This window comes from Protomyctophum bolini (genome assembly GCF_963924005.1).
Source record: "Protomyctophum bolini genome assembly, chromosome: 8".
Classification (NCBI taxonomy): Eukaryota; Metazoa; Chordata; class Actinopteri; order Myctophiformes; family Myctophidae; genus Protomyctophum; species Protomyctophum bolini.
Window position 1 is genome coordinate 5,975,873 of NC_137869.1, and position 20,000 is coordinate 5,995,872.

General features: G+C 47.1%; 1 protein-coding gene across 1 annotated transcript in view; it reads left to right on the forward strand.

Moving 5' to 3' along the window:
- Positions 1–20,000, forward strand: part of ttll7 (tubulin tyrosine ligase-like family, member 7) — a gene marked incomplete at its 3' end in the record, with an annotated part of 88,008 nt that overhangs the window by 41,412 nt on the left and 26,596 nt on the right. The window contains exons 10-15 of the mRNA XM_080769967.1: positions 3,117–3,211; positions 5,023–5,170; positions 6,668–6,741; positions 12,551–12,686; positions 16,101–16,187; positions 19,132–19,417. Of these exons, the coding sequence (XP_080626093.1) occupies positions 3,117–3,211; positions 5,023–5,170; positions 6,668–6,741; positions 12,551–12,686; positions 16,101–16,187; positions 19,132–19,417 (826 nt within the window). The remainder of the gene's footprint in view (positions 1–3,116; positions 3,212–5,022; positions 5,171–6,667; positions 6,742–12,550; positions 12,687–16,100; positions 16,188–19,131; positions 19,418–20,000) is intronic.

The following is a 20,000-nucleotide window of genomic DNA, read 5'->3' on the forward strand; positions in this document are numbered from 1 at the left end:
AGAGAGAGAGAGAGAGAGAGGGAGGCGAGCACCATGGTGCCAGTCCACACAGTGACAGCTTGAAATGAGCCATGAGGGTAACCCGATGCAAAGATCACTTGCAAATCCGACGGCGGTATCTGTAGGTTCCAACGCTACAGAGCCATATATACATATACTCTGTTCATTGTGGCTGTCATATCACAGGGACTGCTCTAAATGAAACCAGACCCCCCCCAGTTTTCTTTTGTAGAGTGCATTCCTCTTCTTCTCTTTAGGTGAGTAGTAGTGTAGATGGGAGGTGTAGTTCCGGTCTCCCTGCAGCACACAAACAGAGTGTAGGTGGGAGGTGTAGTTCCAGTAGTAGTGTAGATGGGAGGTGTAGTTCCGGTCTCCCTGCAGCACACAAACAGAGTGTAGGTGGGAGGTGTAGTTCCAGTAGTAGTGTAGATGGGAGGTGTAGTTCCGGTCTCCCTGCAGCACACAAACAGAATGTAGATGGGAGGTGTAGTTCCAGTAGTAGTGTAGATGGGAGGTGTAGTTCCGGTCTCCCTGCAGCACACAAACAGAATGTAGATGGGAGGTGTAGTTCCAGTAGTAGTGTAGGTGGGAGGTGTAGTTCCGGTCTCCCCGCAGCACACAAACAGAGTGTAGGTGGGAGGTGTAGTTCCAGTCTGGGAGGTGTAGTTCCTTCTCTCCACAAAACACAAACAGAGAAATGTATTGTGCGTTGCATTCATTCCGTCCAGTGAAAGAGCTGCAAAGGCTCTCTGTTTCCTGGCTCGCTTCCCCTCCCCTCTATTTTTCCCCACAAGACATCCATCACACACACACGCATACACACACGCATACACACACGCACATCGCATACACGCACACAACACACACACACACACACACACACACACACACACACACACACACACACACACACACACACACACACACACACATTCTCATAAACGGTGTCGGGGAAAAAAATAAATAAAACAAAAAAAATAAACGTCCACACACAAACTCACAGTCACAGGCTTGCGCATTCTGATAAATGGTTGCTTTGTAGGGGAAAACGAAAGAAATGCGCACGCGCACACACACACACACACACACACACACACACACACACACACACACACACACACACACACACACACACACTCTCCTGCTATCGCATAGCTTTAGAAGTAGACAAGCAGGCTTTTATAGACAGCTACATCAGGGGTCGGGTTATCATGAGCCCGGTTGTGATGTAAATATGACCTTACAGCTGCGCCACACACCAGTAAGCACCTTTGTGTTGGGATTAGCAACGGCTAGCTGCAGACGAGGCCAGAGAAAACCAGAGAGCGGAGAGTTTTCGGGGGAGAGAGGAAGCCCTTTGCGAGTCCCATGGACATTTTGCACATCTCTCTTTTCTCCCCTTGAAGGAGTTTCATGGAGGCCACTGTAATGCTGCGTTCACATAACAAACACACAGTCTATCTTTCATTTCCAACGGAAGGCACTGACATGACGATACAAAGACACGTCCCACGTTTGTAGCTGCCGCAAAAGCTACAACAGCTACACATCTTCTAAAAAAGTTCAGCTGGTTTCAACTTGGCTACAAAGATACAAATCTACAAATACTCTGTGTATAGTATTGAGTCTTTTGCATCTGCCCGTGTGAACGCAGCTTAAGGCCCGGGCTGTTTTGATTCGCCAGGATCAGTCATGTGGCAAGCCCTTCCTCTGATTGGCTCTCTTTCTGCATTCTGCGTGACCTATGGTTGTGCTCCCGATTGACAGCTGGTTTTATGGTCTCGCTCATTGGCTCGGTGGTGCTTTGAACTTGGTATGAGGCTGACTGATTGGCTGTTGCACCACTTTAATGAGTTGCACTGTATCCAGCTGCAGGAGGAATAGTGACACAAATACACTGCCTGTGCTGCGGATTAACATTATGGGAGCTCAGAGATTCTGTATATGTAGGATGTTGGATATCTCTTTCAACATGCATTTACACTGCAGGTTATTGAATGATTCATACTGTATATCTGTGTGCGTGCGTGTGTGCATGCGTCTCAACGCTGCCAACACCAACATGCAACCTACAAACCTATTAACGCTGCTACCAAGCTAATTACTACGGGGCAGAAGGTCTTTTCCATTGTCTCCAACCTGAAAAGGGAGAACGGCTTGTTCGAGGGTTCTGTGTAAGACTCTGGGGGGTGGGGGGTGGGGGTGCGTTTATCTCAGCGCTCAAGGAGCACGACCCCGAGCCCGGGCTTTAAAAAAGACCTAACATGGCACCGTCATTTCGACTTGCCTTTTAGGCAGACCGCAATTCAATTAGGTATACCTCGGTGGTCTCTCTCTCTCTTCGGTTCTCCTCCTCCTACTCCCTCACCTCGCCATTCTCTGGTCCTTTTGTTGGCTCGCGTGCAATCTACTTCACCACCTGGGGAGACAGAGAGAGAGACGGAGCACAGCCAAGGACAAGAAGAAAGGGGAGAGAATTGATTTTGTCACGTCTGGTGTAATAATTGATATCTTGAACACCTTCTTCCACTGATGTTGGAAATCGTTCCGTTCAGAGAAAGGAGGAAGGCCATGGGTTTCTATTCCCTGGGTTTCGCTGGACATTGTGCTTTGAATCACAGGTATAGCTTTACCTCCATTGCCCCTCTCTCTCTCTGCACAGCGGCATTGAAGCGTTGATAATGCCGTCCGCGATGGCCACAAAGAGATAAGCACAGTAAGGCTGGTGTGCTGCTGCCACACAGGGTGTCCAAAGTGGCGAGGTGACCGGGGTCAGAAGTAACTTATCCACCCCCCCCCCCCCCCCCCCGCTGCTTTGACTTAGATGGACGGGGTCAGCATCTTATCTCACAAACCATATGCAGACATGGAGTACGCCCTCGTACACAAGCATATGCACAACATGTTCGCCAGACAGTATTTCTGCCCTGGTATAAAGGCCAAGTGTCCTGAGCTGTCCTCACTCTACACCCCCTCCTCCTCCTCCTCCTCCTCCTCCACCTCCCTCGTCTTTATTGAAAAACATCTCTCCTTTTTTTGTGTGTTTGACCTAAATCTGCCCTTCAACTTGTACAGGACTTGATTGTTGTTACTCTCTCTGCTCTCGTCTCTGGCAGATCAATCGCGCTCCAAGCTTTGGGACTGATCAGAAGATAGATTACGACGTGAAGAAGGGGGTGCTTCTCAACGCCCTCAAACTGCTCAACATTAGGTAACACGCACACACACACACACACACACACACACACACACACACACACACACACACACACACACACACACACACACACACACCTATACATAATACATATGTGTACATGCTCACACAGATGGGAATTTCCCCCAGAGACCCATTAGGTTTCAAGTGAGGAGCCAGTCCAAAAAGTTACATCCAAACTATATTTTTCACAACATTCTGAATGTTTAAAAGGTATCAGGTCGATCGATATCTAGTTGCATCTCAAACTCCTGCGCTTTTTTTTTAATATAATCCTTTTATTTTATTTAATGTATTTATTTATTCATTTAAACAATTTTGCAACCCTGAAAACGTGGCTATATTATTTCTCCTCAATCCATCCATGTCTGTGTGCAGCCGTTCTTTAGTGGTCTCAGTTGTTTACCAGGCCTGGGCTGGGCTGTGGACCGTCCTTGTAAACGCGTGAGCTAGCTTTGCTTCAGGGGTTGTTCAGCATTGAAAAGAAAATACAAAGCTCAGCCTCTCCATTGTGCTCTTTGTGCGGACTTCAGTCAGGCATGCCGAGAGCATGCGCATGAACGTGTGTGTGTGTGTGTGTGTGTGTGTGTTTTAAATGTGAGTATATTTATTTTTGCGGGGGACACTGGAGCTTACAGTATATATGCTATCTGTGTGCTTGCATTGTTTGCACTGTCATCATAATATCATCCAATGCATGTACAGTACTGTACGTGGATCTGTTTATTATGTGTATCATGAGTTTACGTTTGATGCTTGGTTGTGTGTGTGTGTGTGTGTGTGTGTGTGTGTGTGTGTGTGCGTGCGCATGCTGTGCTATCCCCACTGGCTACAGTGAGCCTGTTCACTGATTGATCATCTTGGACCTGACCTCTAGCCTCTCTCTCTCTCTCGCCCCACTCCATTTCTACTCTCTCTCTCACCCTGTGCCGGCCTGTCCTCTAAATATAGCTACTTTGTTGCTAATGACACATGCACACACTTGCACACATGCACATACAAACACACACACACACACACACACACACGATCAGTATCAAATGCATGCGCCGCAGTAGAGTTAGTCCATGGTCTGTCTGTGCAAAGACTCAGTCAAACTCCCGCCCGCCCGCCCGCCGTTCGCTCAGTACACACAAACATTGGAATGATTTGTTTAGCCGTGCCGATGTTTGCTGTTGTTCCCGGAGATTAAAAGGGAAGATTTGATTCTTCCATCCTGGCAAATAAATCTCTCGCTCACCTCGACCGTTACTTTGAAACAGTGACGGGTGAGTTCTTTCTCTCCACTGCGGACAAACTGCCTAGTATGTGTTCGTTGTGTTGTGGACTCAATGAGGGTTTTGTTCTACCTCACTTGCTTTCTCCATATATAGTAATGGGTTTTGCCTCCCTAAAGGGAGGGGCTGGTGGCATGTATGTGTGTGTGTGTGTGTGTGTGTGTGTGTGTGTGTGTGGGGGGGGGATGGGGGGGTCAGGCTCAGCGGCGCTTTGAACACAAACTGTATCACCGGGGGATCAATTCCGAGCCGGCCGGCCGTGGACATTGACAAACCTCGCTCCCCCAACGGCACTCAATATCCAATTTAAAGGGCCAGCGATTGGCTCCAATGAATTGCTCCTTCTGCAGACCGCGACGGCCCGGCGCGTTCCAAATTAGACAGACTATAGTCCCATTAATCTCAAGCGTTTTGTTTGTGTGTTTTGACTGTATCTCTATCTCGGTGTGCGTGCGTGTGCACGCGCGTGTGTGTGTGTGTGTGTGTGTGTGTGTGTGTGTGTGTGTGTGTGTGTGTGTGTGCGCTCAGGGCCAGTGATAAGAAGCGTAACCTGGCTCAGCAGAAGGCCGAGGCCCAGAGACGCCTCTATGGACATGGCTCCATGAAGAAGCTGTCTGCAGCCTCCTCGGACAAGGACAAACAGCGCCACACGCTGGAGCGGAGGAGAGAGGAACTGGTACGCCACACAGGCAACACAAATCAATCAATACAAATCACTATATGCATCAGTAAATATCTTGTATATCTCCATGTTTCCCTTTTCTTAGTTTTCTTTGGTATATCTTTTGCTGTATGACGGTGTCACTCAAAAGTAGCGAAAATTGCCTGTCTATATAAGCTCACATATAAGCTATTTTCACTACTTTTGATAAGAACAAAAATTACATTTTGGTGGGTGAAAATGTTCTCCTCTACTGTACCATGGTCCAGGTTGAAAGTGGCTCACTCTGTGTGTCGATTTTGTGAATATTTTTGTGAAGTATTGTCAAACATCCAGTCATACGTAATCTCACATACATGATCGTCTGTTAGTCCAACATGAGCACAGAGAGATGACACCACGGTGGAGGGGTGCACATCAGAGATCAACACCATCTTTAGTTTATCAACAAAAAGAAAAGAAAGAAAGAAATGACAAAATGTCCGACTCTCCCATAGGCTCTGTTCTCTCACTGAAACATCTTGATCTTATAGAGTAATGCACCGCAACGAGCTAAACAAACAGAACAAACAATGCCGTTCGTTGCACAGGCAAGCCTCCCCCTGGGCGGGAACGACAGAAGCTGAGAAACTAAATGAAATAGCGCCACTGTTTTCTTATCCCGTGTCAAATAAACGAAAGTTTTCTTGAAACAAGCACATGGTTTCACTAGTTGGGGGCTTCCTACATCGTGGGGGGGGGGGGGGGGGGGGGTATGCTAGCGCCTCCCACCACCTTCCTTGAATCGTTTTCTGATCAATCTGACAGTAATCAGCAGGGAAGGTAGGGATGGATGCTGCCGAGGTGCTGTTTATTTCGCAATATCGTCTAGTTTTATTCAAGATTGGAGCGTAAACAGAGGGACGGAAAGCGAGGGGCAGATGGGGAGGTGCGTGACACGCAACCCGGGGTCTCCAAATGAGAGTGTTGCAATTAGATGCAACATGTTATATGGATGCACCCACCAGTTAAGCCAGTGGGGCACAGCAGATGTGGCTCCAACTGCTGTTGAGGATTTGGGATTGGAAGTCGGCAGGGGCGAGGTAGCCGCAGGCACGTCCTGCTTAGCCTTCAACGTCTTGCATCAGCGCCTGGCAAACACACGCGCACACACACACACACTACACACATTTGTAATTCTTCACATTTATAAAATACTAATACTTATAGCCTATAATGGCTTGTACTAATGGTTGGTATTTCTTACTTGTTTAGTAAGGAAGGCTTCCTCTAAACGCAATATGACCTGCTCCACAACCACAACAACATCTTTTCTCATTTCATGAAATCTGATTCTGCAACTATTAGGAAGATAAGAAATGTTTCTGAATCTAACTGAAGACACACACATCGTCATCCAATCCATCTCGGGTGGGATGGTGACTTTCAGCTGAAAGGTTTACTTCCCCTCTCGTCTTTTTTTGATCGTTTTTCTTTGCAATCTCTCCTTCCCCCCCCCCCGCACGACTCTAGAAAGAGCGACTGGCGCAGGTCCGCAAGCAGATCTCCAGGGAGGAGCATGAGAAGCGACATCTGGGGAACTACAGGTAAGGAAGAGGAGTGAGCGGGCTGGGCCGTCCCACCGGGAACCTCCCTCTCGTTCCCCCCGATCCCCCAATACTGGCTTTGCTTATACAGATACGGGGTCATCTGGAGTGCGCAGGGCTTTTGGGTCGATAAATAATATGCTGCCGCAGAGAATATAGAGGGGAAAGCAGAACGCCTGAAGTTTTGAGAGAGAGAGAGAGAGAGAGAGAGATTGTGACTGGAAGAGAAATCAGAACAGAGAAGACAGAGATTGGAACAGAAAGAGAGAGATCATGACGGGAAGAGAGAGATTGTAAACAGAAAACAGAGAGACCGGAAGAGAGATTTTGACAGGGAGAGAGAGAGAGTGGAGCGGGAAGAGAGCTTGCAACAGCAAGAGCGATTGTGACAGTAAAAAAAGAGTGCAACAGGCAGATAGAGATCGGAACGGATCGTGACAGGAATAGAGAGATTGTGACCGAGAGAGATAGATAACAGAGACACTGAGTTCACTGTGGCAAGGTTTCTCAATGTCCAAAACATTGTTATAGCCTCTTTTGGCCCATTCAGAAGTACTGTGTGTCCACTGCCTCGTCCACTGTCAGCCTCCCCGCCTCACATTTCTCTCAGTACTTCAGAAGCAAGGACCTGTTGGTGGCCATGGGGCTTTAACTCACTCCGAGCCACGTGACGCCTCCTGGCGGCTTTCTTTAATGTACCCCATTGCCAAGGATGCCTTTTTTAATATCAATTACAGTAATTCGGGTGCTCAGCTGTGTCTAGTTTCCCTGTGTAATACTGGCCCTGGTTTTGCTCCGGTTTTCATTTCCGGAAGTGAAAAAAAAAACCGCTGGCTTATGCTTGGCTTATGGGACGGAGCATCTTAGAACGTAAATATCTCGGAATCGCTTTTTAGACCAAAATGCAAGCTTGGTTTGCGTCTGATGTATCCAAACGCTAGTATTTCGCTGATAAAAAGTATGTTGTGTGGGTGTATTAAATGACAATCCTGGGACATGTTAAATAGCGGATTTTACTTCCCGACTCAGCGGTTTCCGGCCAAAAGCCCTTTCAACATAAGGGCTCCTCCCGTTCACTTACTATACATGGCACAAGCGCAGTACGTAAGCCACCACTAGGTGGCAGTCAATGAGTTTTAATAGTCATCTTACAGACTGAGCAAACGCCGACCTTGGAGCATGCCTCGGCAACTCTTGCCCCTGATTCGCCACCTGTCCTTGGTTCATTGTTAATTTCCCTTCGCTCCCTGAGTCATTCTCTTGATTTCTCCATACACCGGCCCCTGCTTAAAGCTGCAGTACACTGCCCTGTACCAAGGCCACAGAGGGAAAATACAATAACAAGATGCTGTGCTTGTGCTGCAAAACAAGCTCTCTCTCTCTCTCCCCTTATCCATTTCTCTTTCCATCTCTTGACTCTCTCACACACACAACAAAATCTTCAACAAAAATAAATGTACAGTTGATTTAGTTGACTAAAACGTATGTACGTAGGTATAGGCATGTAACAATATATCGTAAATCGATTCAAACTGGTGACAATTTAAATCTTGATTAAATCGTGAAATCGCGAAATTGTCATTTGCTGTATTGAAAAGAGCATAAGAGATTGAAAATACTGGATTTGTGTAAGAGAGATTACAATTTTTAAAATGATTTTGTGTTTAAAAAATGGTGAATAATGGTAACATGAACCTAGTATGGTGATTTGAATAGTGTTGTGAGTTGAGAGAATCGTAAAACTGTAGGTAGTGGTTGAGGCATTACATTTAGTTTGACTCGGTTCCACAGATAAATATTGTGAAAATAGCAGATCTACAAGATCACAACACCTCGCGTTGCAAGTTCGTTGTGATCCGCTTTCTTAGTTTCTTCAATTATTTGACAATGTGACCAGTTCTTATAGTATAGTTTAGTTTTTGTATTACTTTTGATGTGGTAATGCTATTATTTGAGGCATTAAAAAGGTAATTAAACTGTCATTAAATTAAACTGTCACGCACGTGCGTGCGCACACACACACACACACACACACACACACACACACACACACACACACACACACACACACACACACACACACACACACACACACACACACACACACACACACACACACACACACACACACACACACACACACACACACACACACACACACACACACACACACACACACACACACACACACACACTGACTTAAGTGACCTCCTCTTGACTGCTGGGAGGTTGAACCAGAGCTCATGTGAAGCACTGTGTCACTTCCTTCCCCTTCCCCTCTGAAAGGTAGCCAGACAGTCATCAGACAGGCCAGGGTCTGTCTGGGGCACAGCTAATAAAGACCACTCTGAATTCACACGCCGCTCCTCATTAGAAGAGTTCCCTTTAATAAACGTATTACCCATGCAGCCATTAGGCCAAAACGTGACCTCCGGTACAAAGACTCCACAACAACAAAGCACCCAGAGGTCAGAGCCCTGCATGTTGTTTGTCTCCCTAACTTTTAATAAATGTCTGCCAAACCATTATCGGGAGTGACTCGCTAAAATGCGTGTGCACACACACACACACACACACACACACACACACACACACACACACACGTGAGCGTGTGTCTGTGCGTGTGCGTTTGTTGGATATGTGAGGGTTAGTTTTAAGCTGATATTTTGGAAGTTTGGATCTTAGGTCACATTTACACCTTGGCTTTCAAATGTGCACCTGGATATCTTATCTGCATAACGAGCGATCCCACGCTTACGTCCATAGAACTTTGACCCACAATGTGAGCCTAGATCATCTCCCGACGTTCTGATTTCAACGTTTAAGGCATTGACGTTTTTTCCTTATCCAGATTAAGATATAAAGGTCACATTTTGATCTGAGGTGTAAATGGGGTTTCAGGCAGCGCTCTACTGACTGGACAATGTGGGAGGACACGGTGCTGGTACAGTAGATGACTACTGTCTACCTACTGGACAAGGCGCTGGTACAGTAGATGACACACTAGGTGTGTGGGGGGTTAATTGTACCGTATGGGTGACTCAATGACCAAATGTTCAAAAAGCAGCACGGTCAGGACCTGAACGAATTAGTGACGTCTCTATTGGGGCCAGATCAAGTCAAAGCAAGAATAGTCACATCTGGCCCCAGAATATCACCTGATTTCAACCAACATACATTTTACCCACTAAGACGGACGTCCCTGGATGAATCAGAGAGAGTCTGATCGAGGCCAGATCTGGCCCAGAATAAGCTATATTATTTAAACTGGTGAAGACGTCCTGGAAATGACGTAAAAAGATCATCCCCATATGGGCTGTGAACTGGCCTAGTCCTGAACGTCACCGGAGTCACTGGGGGGACGTCATCATAACGTTATCATGATGTTATTTGGCTTGCTGGGAGAGGTGCAGTGAGCGCCAGAACACACACAGTCACTGCTTCCTACTGAACAGCTGAACTTTCTCTTTTGAACAAAGTGAAATTTTAAAGAACTTGCTGGTCTGTCACCTCCTTTCATCTTAACCCATTCTGACCGGGCACCCATTTTGGTGTTAGCATCATGTTATGCTTTACCTATTGAAAAATAGCAGATCTACAAGCTCATATCGCGCCACCGAGTGGCGCGATACGAGCTTGTAGGTCTGCTATTTTTGAAAAATTCGAAGAACGACTGACATTTTTAGAATCTGATCTCAGGTCAGAATGGGTTCATCAGACCAGTGTGTGTCCAGTGGAAACCTCGTATGAATCTGATCTCAGGTCAGAATGGGTTAACATTTATATTCAGTATTTCCCCCGATTTGGAGGGAGACCCTGTTCCTGTTCCAGAATTCTCAGAGCATATGTTGGAGAGAGAAAAGTATTTGGAACACATGCTGAACCTTAAATAAAGAACAGAAAGAAGCATGGTGTCGCTAAATAAACTGGGCCAGCAGAAAGACCTGGAATGATTTTTGCAGTTCTCTTAATTCCGAACCCTGATATTGGTTGTGTTTTTATTCAGATAGTCCAACATGTAGTTTAATGTTCAAGTGAAGTATATATTAAAGTTCACTAATTTATAGTACAGTTATTTTTATATATATATATCAAGTAGTGTAAAGTGTTTGTGTTCTCTCCCTGTTGAAGGAGACAACAATATACTGAATAAAATACATGTATCCAGAATAGAACGATAATTAATTGTAAAACAGCAGACTTTGTGTGAGGAAGACACATTTACATAATATCACACTGCCTGCCCTGACTACATTATACTTATGCCGCTCGTGTTCTTGTGCCAAACATAGACGGTCTACAAGCCAATCACAAAGTATAAACCAGGTTTAAAACTTACAACCTATAATGGAACACTGAAAAAGATTTTTACGGATTATCTACATATCTGCCAGCCGCAAGCAAGCACGACGACAGCGCCCTTAAATTTCCTGCAAAAGTTAGACACACATCCAGTTTCACCGTTTTGTATGTTTTTAAAACGGAGGCTGGACCCTGTAGAATAGACGTTTTAACTCCGGCAGACATCTATTAACAGCATATTTGGAGTGTGGCTCCATCCTAACATCTGTGCCGATGCCAGAGGTACCGCACACCACTTTATTTTCCCTTCTGCGCTGGTCATTGTTTTAATTCCATGGCTGGCGCGATGACTGGGCGGCTATAGTTTGGAGATGTATGGCCGAGATAAGCAAGCGGACGTTTATGCGTTTTTCTAATCCCCGCTGGCTAAAGGTAAACACTGGACACTGTGGGTTTAGACTCGGAGGGCATGGAAAGACCAAGGGAATGACAGACAGACAGCAGTACGGTGAAACATGTGGCCAGGGGATTTTTTTGTTAAAGTCTACACAGCCAAAAGTGTTCATTAAACTACATTTTTCCACTCTTGCCTCAGTAGTGTCAGTGTGGATGTGTGATCAATGTAGTGTGGGGTGTTGTATGGTGTGTAAATCAAGGCATGAAGTCGTTCAGGTGTTTAAATCACGCCTCAATACGTATCTTTAATTCTTTCCGCATAGTATGAGCAGTTTTTGATGTTGAAAGTGACACTGTGTGTGTTGTTTGTTTTAAAATGAAGTTGTGATTTCTATTATTTTATTGTAAAGCACTTTGGTACAACTTTGTTGTTATTTAAATGTGCTATATAAATAAAGATGGTATGGTATGGTATTAACCCTGTCCCTCTCTCCCCTTCCCTTTCTCTGTTGTCTCTCTGCACTATACTTTCACTTCTCTCCTCGTCTCTCTCTCTCTTTCCCTTCTTGTTCTGTCCTCTTCTCTATGGCCACCATGCCCTTCATCACCCCTCTCGTTCTCTTCCTTCTCACCTTTGACAACATTCTGCCTCCTCCTACTCCTCCCTCTCCTATTGTCTCCGTCTCATCCGCTATATAAATGCACCATTTACTTCTGTTCCTTCTCTCCCCTCTGCTGTCATTGTTACACCTCCAATCTTCCTCTATTTCCTCTATCTCCCTCGCTCTTCCTCGTTCGCTTTCCTTTTCTCCTTGGTCAATATCACACGTCTCTCTCCTCCTTTGTGTTTCCACTTCTCCCTCGTTCTCTTGCTGACCACCTCCTTTTTCTATTCTTATATCTTCACCTCTCCCACCTCTCTATCGCTCTCTCTCTCCCCTCTCTCCCATATCTGTCGGTCTCTCCCCTTTTCTGTCTCTCTGACTCCCTCCTCCTCTCTCTATTTCTCCATATTTGTCTCCTCTCACGCTACCCCTCCCCCTCTTTCATTCTGTCTCGCTCTCTCTCTATCCCCACATTTATCCTCTTTCTCACCCCCACTTCTCTCTAGACGCATTTACCCTCCAGATGACAAGCATCTTTTGGAGAAGTATGAGAGTCTGCTGTCTGCTGCCTTTCAGACCTTCCTCGCCGGGCGAGCCGCCTCACTTCAAAAGGAAATGAATAATCCTCTGAAACGAATGAAGGCACGTACCTGAGACCAGCACGCACACACGCACGCACGCACGCACCCAAACAATACAGTCACATGAGCACGTGCAGTACATATAGATATAAAGATATGTGGGGACAAAAGCACACACATACTGTAATAAGCGGATTATCTGCAAGCACGCGCCACATGAAGCTGAGCTATAACCACCGAACATTACATGTACAGGTTGCAAACACAGATACACGTGTACGTACTGTAGATATGATAAACACTCACATGAAGATGCATGCATCATAAACAGACCCCTGCAGAGGACAAGCACTAGGGCGGCTGTGGCTCAGCAGGTAGAGCAGGTCGTCCAATGATCCCTGGGTCTGTGGCTCAGCGGGTAGAGCAGGTCGTCCAATGATCCCTGGGTCGGCGGTTCCAATCCCGGCTCCTCCTCCTGTCCACATGTCGAAGTGTCCTTGGGCAAGACACTGATCGGTGTGAGTTTGCCACCATGTGTGAAGTGAGGACACTGGCGTCGACCGCTTCACCTCCTAATGAATGAAAAATGGAAAAGCGCTATAAAAAATTCATTATGTTGTGCAGAGTCACACACACACACACACACACACACACCTAACTTGGATTATGTCCTCAAAACAGGAAAGAGGGGCACGCACGTTACACGTATAATTCAGTGTGTGTCTCTCCTCCTCCTTAACATTTGTTATAGGATGCCTTCCTGTTTCTGACAGAATTCTCTCTATCTCACCCTCAGTACAAAAGTACTTATCGTGTATCGTGGAACATCTGCTTTGCAAATCAAGCCAAATCCCACACAGACACATTTTTTTGTTTCTCTCTGCTTTGTGCACCTTCGTCTTAATCTCTTAATCTTCGCCTCAACTTCTTTCTATCAATTCTTTCTTCAATCTAGTTTCTCTCACAAGTTTCTCTGCGAGTTCTCCTTGTTTTTATTTGATAAAGTAAAGCTTTTCAGAGTTGATGAGTTACCTTGCAGCACAATGCCAAACCCTCTTTGCCATGAGTGAATTTTTAATACAACTTGCAGCAACGCGCCGAGCGCACTGATTTGAACACGCACGCACGAGCGCACACGCGCACACACACACGCACACACACAGAGGGAGATATTTGAGGCCATGCTTTGAGATTATGTGCACGTTTGTACAGAGAAGTGTATGCACATAAATGATGAGGGGCTCTCCGGTGCCGGGGATATACGCAGCTATCTAACTTTGAAGGTAAAAGTATGAAGAGCCACGGAGACAAGGAGAAGTGGATTTCCATTCTCCGTTCTGTTCTTCAGGAGAGACAAGGGCAGAAGATGGACACGGGCTGGACTTTGTTTCAATATTGATTCTCTCGCAGTTTTTTTGTGTATGAGAAGAAAGTTCCCCCCCAATCAATCAAAAAGATATGCTCAGTCGCTGCGCACAAATGCCCATTGAGAGACGGAGGATGAGTTGAATGCTAATAAGAATGATGTGGTGCTATTGGAGCTATTCTTCCTCGCGAGTAAAGGAGTGCAGACATTGTGGACTTTAGCCTGATTTATACTTCATCGGGTTGCTCGCTCGCCCAAAGTAGACAACGCATCCCATAATACTGCATTGGCGGCGGGGTTTGTGTATCTACAGCACACTCAACCACTTTAAAACAAGTATTGTGTTTGTGGTTTTTTTGGCTTTTGTGCCTTTATTGATAGTTACGGTGAAGACGGACAGGAAAGAGGGAGGGAGAGAGAGAGACATGCAGAAAAGGTTGTCATGAACGGGACCCGAACACACACAACGCGCTGTCAGGCCAGAGCCTAGATGTATACATGTGCCTCGACCACTAGGCCAGCGGGCGCCCCAGCGGTGTTTGTGTTTTTGACTCGCTTTCTTGGTGTCACACCAACGTCAAATATACGCTTTAAGTACAACTGCGTATCCTAAAAGCATATTTACTGCTTTTTCCCGTCTTTCCACGTTTGGTTTCAACGGTAACGACATCGAACATGGAGAAATGGAAAGAGACACACGAGAGCGAGGGAAGGAGAGACGGTCCAGAATGTACCATATGTACATGAGGCTCGGGGTCTTTAGGAGGTTAAAGCCCCTCTTTGCCCTCCTTGTGGGGCCGGCTGGCTGCTCAGCCCAGGATCAGAGGCCCATGCATGCCATGCCAGCACTGCTGCTGGCATGCACACACACACACACACACACACTGCATGTCCGCGCACATGCACACCGATTGTATACTGGAGACAGATGAGGCATGCAAGTGGCTTTCATTCAGAAAACAAAACATGTGTGCACGCACGCACGCACGCACGCACACACACACACACACACACACACACACACACACACACACACACACACACACACACACACACACACACACACACACACACACACACACACACACACACACACACACACACACACACACACACACACACACACACACACACACACACACACACACACACAGTACACTCAACTAGCAGTTGGTCATGTGGGAAGGTCTATAGATGACCGTGTCTCTAATCCGATACACATGCGGTCACCGGCCACTTCTTTTCATCTGACAGCGAGAGTTGGACTGGAAGGACGTAATGCATGGAGGAGCACGCTGTCTGACCTTGTTCCACTCCCTGCATGCCTGTAACAGGTGCCCTTCCCTGAGCCACCTGTAGGCGCTGCTGGTGCAGCGACACTTCTCCTTGTCCTGTATACCCTCCAGCTCGGCCCATTGCCTTCGCCGGGCGGCGCTCCGGCCAAGCCAGATGCAAACTCCTATAGTCTCTGTGGGGGTGGGCAGGAACTGTACCCCCGCGCCACCCTCGGTGCCGACAAAACAACTTTAATCACCCTTTCCCTGCATTTCGTCTGCGGCCAAAATGGCCACCGCTCCAGCATATTGGCTATGAAGCACGAGGCAGGCATTTTCAAAGACTGCGCGCTGCCAGGGAGCAAGGCATGTTCAGCCAAGGTCTTTGTATTATCTGGACCTGGCATATGGCGCAGATGTCCAGAGCTTATGTGATGTGATGTCAAAGTTTTTCATCTCTCTCTCTGTCTGTTTCAACTTTTTAATTTGTTTGTGCTCTTTTTTGTGTGTGTGGCAGAGGATGTAAAAGCAAACTGCCTTTTAATCAGCACTCACTGTATTTAACATCTGACTGTGCCTCTTAACTCTTTACTGATGCAAATTACCTTTCGTATGGATCCAAAATGGATGCCACCCTCTGCCAGTTTCTGATTTCCTTTGTGGTTTTCTGTGTGCATGAATGTGTATTGATGTGTATTTATGTGTGTATTCATGTGTGTGTGTGTGTGTGTGTGTGTGTGTGTGTGTGTGTGTGTGTGTGTGTGTGTTCGTGTGTGTGTGTGTGTGTGTGTGTGGCGCGCGCGTGCGTGTCTGTGTACATGTGTCTATTGTGCAGGAAGAGGACATTTTGGATCTGCTGGAGCAGTGTGAGCTGGACGATGAGAAACTGATGGGAAAGTCCTCCAGGCAACGAGGCCCCAAGGTGGGAGAGAGAGAGACAGATTGTGCGTGTGTGTGTGCGTATGTGTGCGTGTGTGTGCGTGTGTGCATGTGTTCGTGTCTGTGTGCATGTGTGTGTCTGTGTGAGAGAGAGAAGAAAGGTGGACGGATAAAGAGTCCAAATGCCTCCAGGGAATTAAGAAGAGAGAAACAGAGTCAGAAGGAAGGGTGTCAGGGAGGAGAGAGGCAGGTAGTATAGGGAGATGCCTGGAGCTAATGCCCAGGGAGGACGTGATACGGAAGGGATGGAGGGAATCAGGAAAGGAGCTGGCCCAGAGAAAAGACCCAAGTCCCTTAGGGGACAGCTGTCAGGCTCTCCCCCCCTCCCCTCCCCTCCCTCTCACTCTCCATCCTCTCTCTCTCTCTTCCCAAGTCTATCACACAACACCTATACGCCCACTCCATTTCCCACGGCAGTACATTAGTCCCTCCATCACCTTCCTCTCCTTTCACTCCCTTATACCCCATCCTTCATCCTCTCCCTCTCTCCCTCTCTCTCTCTCTCTCTCTCTCTCTCACACACACACACACACACACACACACACACACACACACACACACACACACATCAGCATCAATCCCTCAGCCTGTGGAGCAGTCAAAGTGTGCGGTTAGGGGAGCCGACAGGGCAGTTGAGCGCTGCATTTAGGCGCAGGCCCTGAGCCCTTCTCGCACAATCAAGCGTTGTCCAAATTAATTCGGTCCCCGTCATTTCCAATGCCGTCAGAGTGTGAGCGAGTGGCGTGTGAGCGAGTGGTAGCAACTAAGTGTGTGTGTGTGTGTGTGTGTGTGTGTGTGTGTGTGAAAAGGCAATGGCGATAGATATAGATGGAGAGAGAGAGTAGAGCTGGTGAGTAAAAGTGGATGGTGCCCCCCCCCCCCCCCCATCCCTCTGACAGATAGATTCACTCCTGGGGGGTTTGGCGCTCACGAGCCATCTGGCGAAGAGGAACAAAACGAGGGTAGAAACGCGCGGAGGGGGAGGAGGAGGGGGAAGCCATGCAGGCGATTAGGGAGCGCGCCGCTGAGGGTCCTTCGTTATCGACGGACAAGCGTTCAAAGTGAGCGAGAGGTAGAGACTAGAGAGAGCTATGGGGAGCGAGGGAACGCGGTAAACGGGGGGGCCGTAGGGGGGGGGAGATGTACAGGGAATATGCCTGGCGGCCGTCTTCCTTTACCTCCCTCTTCTACTCTTTAACTCTGCTCTTTTTAACTTCTCTGGTACCCCGTTGGCTTTTTCCTTCTCCACGTCAAATCCCTCTCAGACTCCATCAGTATCTTTACTTCTCCCGCACACACACGCACACACACGCACGCACGCACACACACACACACACACACACGCACGCATGCACGCAGTGAATCCATGAGACATTTCGGTCTCACCAATCTATTCACTCTCTCTCCCTCCATCTGCGCAGCAGTGACTGACCGTATAGTGATTATTGGTGATATTTTGTGAAGTTATACCAAAATAGTATCGTTTATATAAGCATGCAGTATACACGAGTAAGACGTGCAAACGCGGGAAGCGAACGCAGCTCGTACATATTTGGGTTTTGGACGTATAGCTGCTTTGGGGACTCCTTATATGGTTATGGCTGAGTCATGGTGACGTAACAGCGGGACAGACACTTGCATCAATCACAAACAAATCACTCAGCTCCATATATGGGCACAAAAGCGGGACAGACACACACACAGACAGACAGACAGACATGATCTGCTAGGTCTCATAGTAAGTGCTCACTGCGTTCGCAATTATTGACGGAGTCATTCAGCTGGGATACAACATGGGTGTCTCTCTCTCTCTAGTCTCTCTCTCAGAACTCCTTAAAAGGTCAGGATGGTGATTGAGTGGATGGAATAAACATGTCTCGGTTGAGGGCTTAACCACCATTCATTCATATATAGTTCACATGCACGTGCACGCTCGGGCACATACTGTAAGCACGCACCATATACTGTTTATTTTAATTGATTGACATTTGACCATGCTGGTCAGTTAAGGGCATTCTCGTATTATAATGATGATGGCTGAGGATGTGTGCAGTGTGTGTGTGTGTGTGTGTGTGTGTGTGTGTGTGTGTGTGCTGTGTGCATGCTGAAACCGCTTTCATAGACAAACTCCAACGCGCGCACACACACACACACACACACACACACACACACACACACACACACACACACACACACACACACACACACACACACACACACACACACACACACACACACACACACACACACACACACACACACACACACACACACGTGTCACCTCTAGCTCTCAGAGACAGATGGTAATTGGCTGAGGGTGAAGTCAGGTTGAAGGTTGGATCTGAGGTGGTTGACATCAACTCACCACCTCCGCATGTTTCCCTGTGTGTGTGTGTGTGTGTGTGTGTGTGTGTGTGCGTGCGTGCGTGCGTGCGTGCGTGCGTGCGTGCGTGCGTGTGTGTGTGCGTATGTGTCTGCATTCACGTCTGCCTCCTCTATGTGTATAGTATTTTGTGCACCTTTCGTTGGGTTGCATATAATGTGTATTTGTTCTGTATCTGTGTGTTTGCATGTGATTATGTGCGTCTGCAATCTGTATTAATATTATATTCCAGTGTGTGTGTATGAGCGTGTGTGTGTGTGTGTGTGTGTGTGAGCGTGTGTGTGTGTGTGTGTGTGTGTGTGTGAGCGTGTGTGTGTGTGTGTGTGTGTGTGTGTGTGTGTGTGTGTGTGTGTGAGAGCGTTTGTGTGTGTGTGTGTGTCCATGTGGTTGAGTGTCTCCTCACCTCATATCTAACTACTGTGTCCTCCACATACAGCCTCTGTCCTCCATGTCCTCATATCTAACTACTGTATGTGTCCTCCACATACAGCCTCTGTCCTCCATGTCCTCATATCTAACTACTGTATGTGTCCTCCACATACAGCCTCTGTCCTCCATGCCAGAGAGTGCAGGACAGACAGCCAGGAGACAGAGACCAGACTACCTGGGCGACTTCACCACCGGGAGCAGTGCCGACAACTCCTGCAGCTCGTCCGAAGAACGGGAGGAAGAGGAGGAGGAGGAGGAAGAGGAGGAGGAGGTGGAGGAGAGAGGAAGAGAGGGAGGAGGGATGGGTGGTGGAGGAGGAGGAGGAGGAGCAGAGAAGAGGGAGAAGAGGGTTTCCTATGACCTGGGTGACGACAAGGAGAAGAGCTCGGCCGAGCGCTCAGGTACAGAGAGAGACACCACCTGTGTGTTTGCCGACTACAACTATGACGAGACACGAGGAAAACTAAATAAGAACAAAGATACCACATGATGACTAAAACTAATACTAAGGATATTACTAAAGACAATTTTGCTAACAAATAAAAACTATAGACTGTTAGGGAGGGTCTATAGTGGAGAAGAGATCCAGTAGAACTAAGACAAGATATGTTATAGGGAAGGTCAAAGAGTGACCTGCAGAGTGGGTGATGAATCTGATACATACAGAATAGATCCATGTGTTGTACCAACTTGTACCATGTGTTATACCAACTGGACTGACAACCATATAGGGAGATCTAAGGGTCTTAGACATAGTTCAATGTTGAAATGAGTGGTATTCCCTCTTAAAAATGGCATGCACACACTTGCCACAAAAAAATATATACCATAGTTTTAATTCAATTTATATCGGCACCTGCCTACTGGCACATGTACACACACGTGCACAGACCGTACATGTGGTGCGATGTTGTGGGTTAGGCTAAATTACAGATGTTGTCCATGGATATTTGTTTTTGTAGTTAAGATAAAACAGTCTGCTTG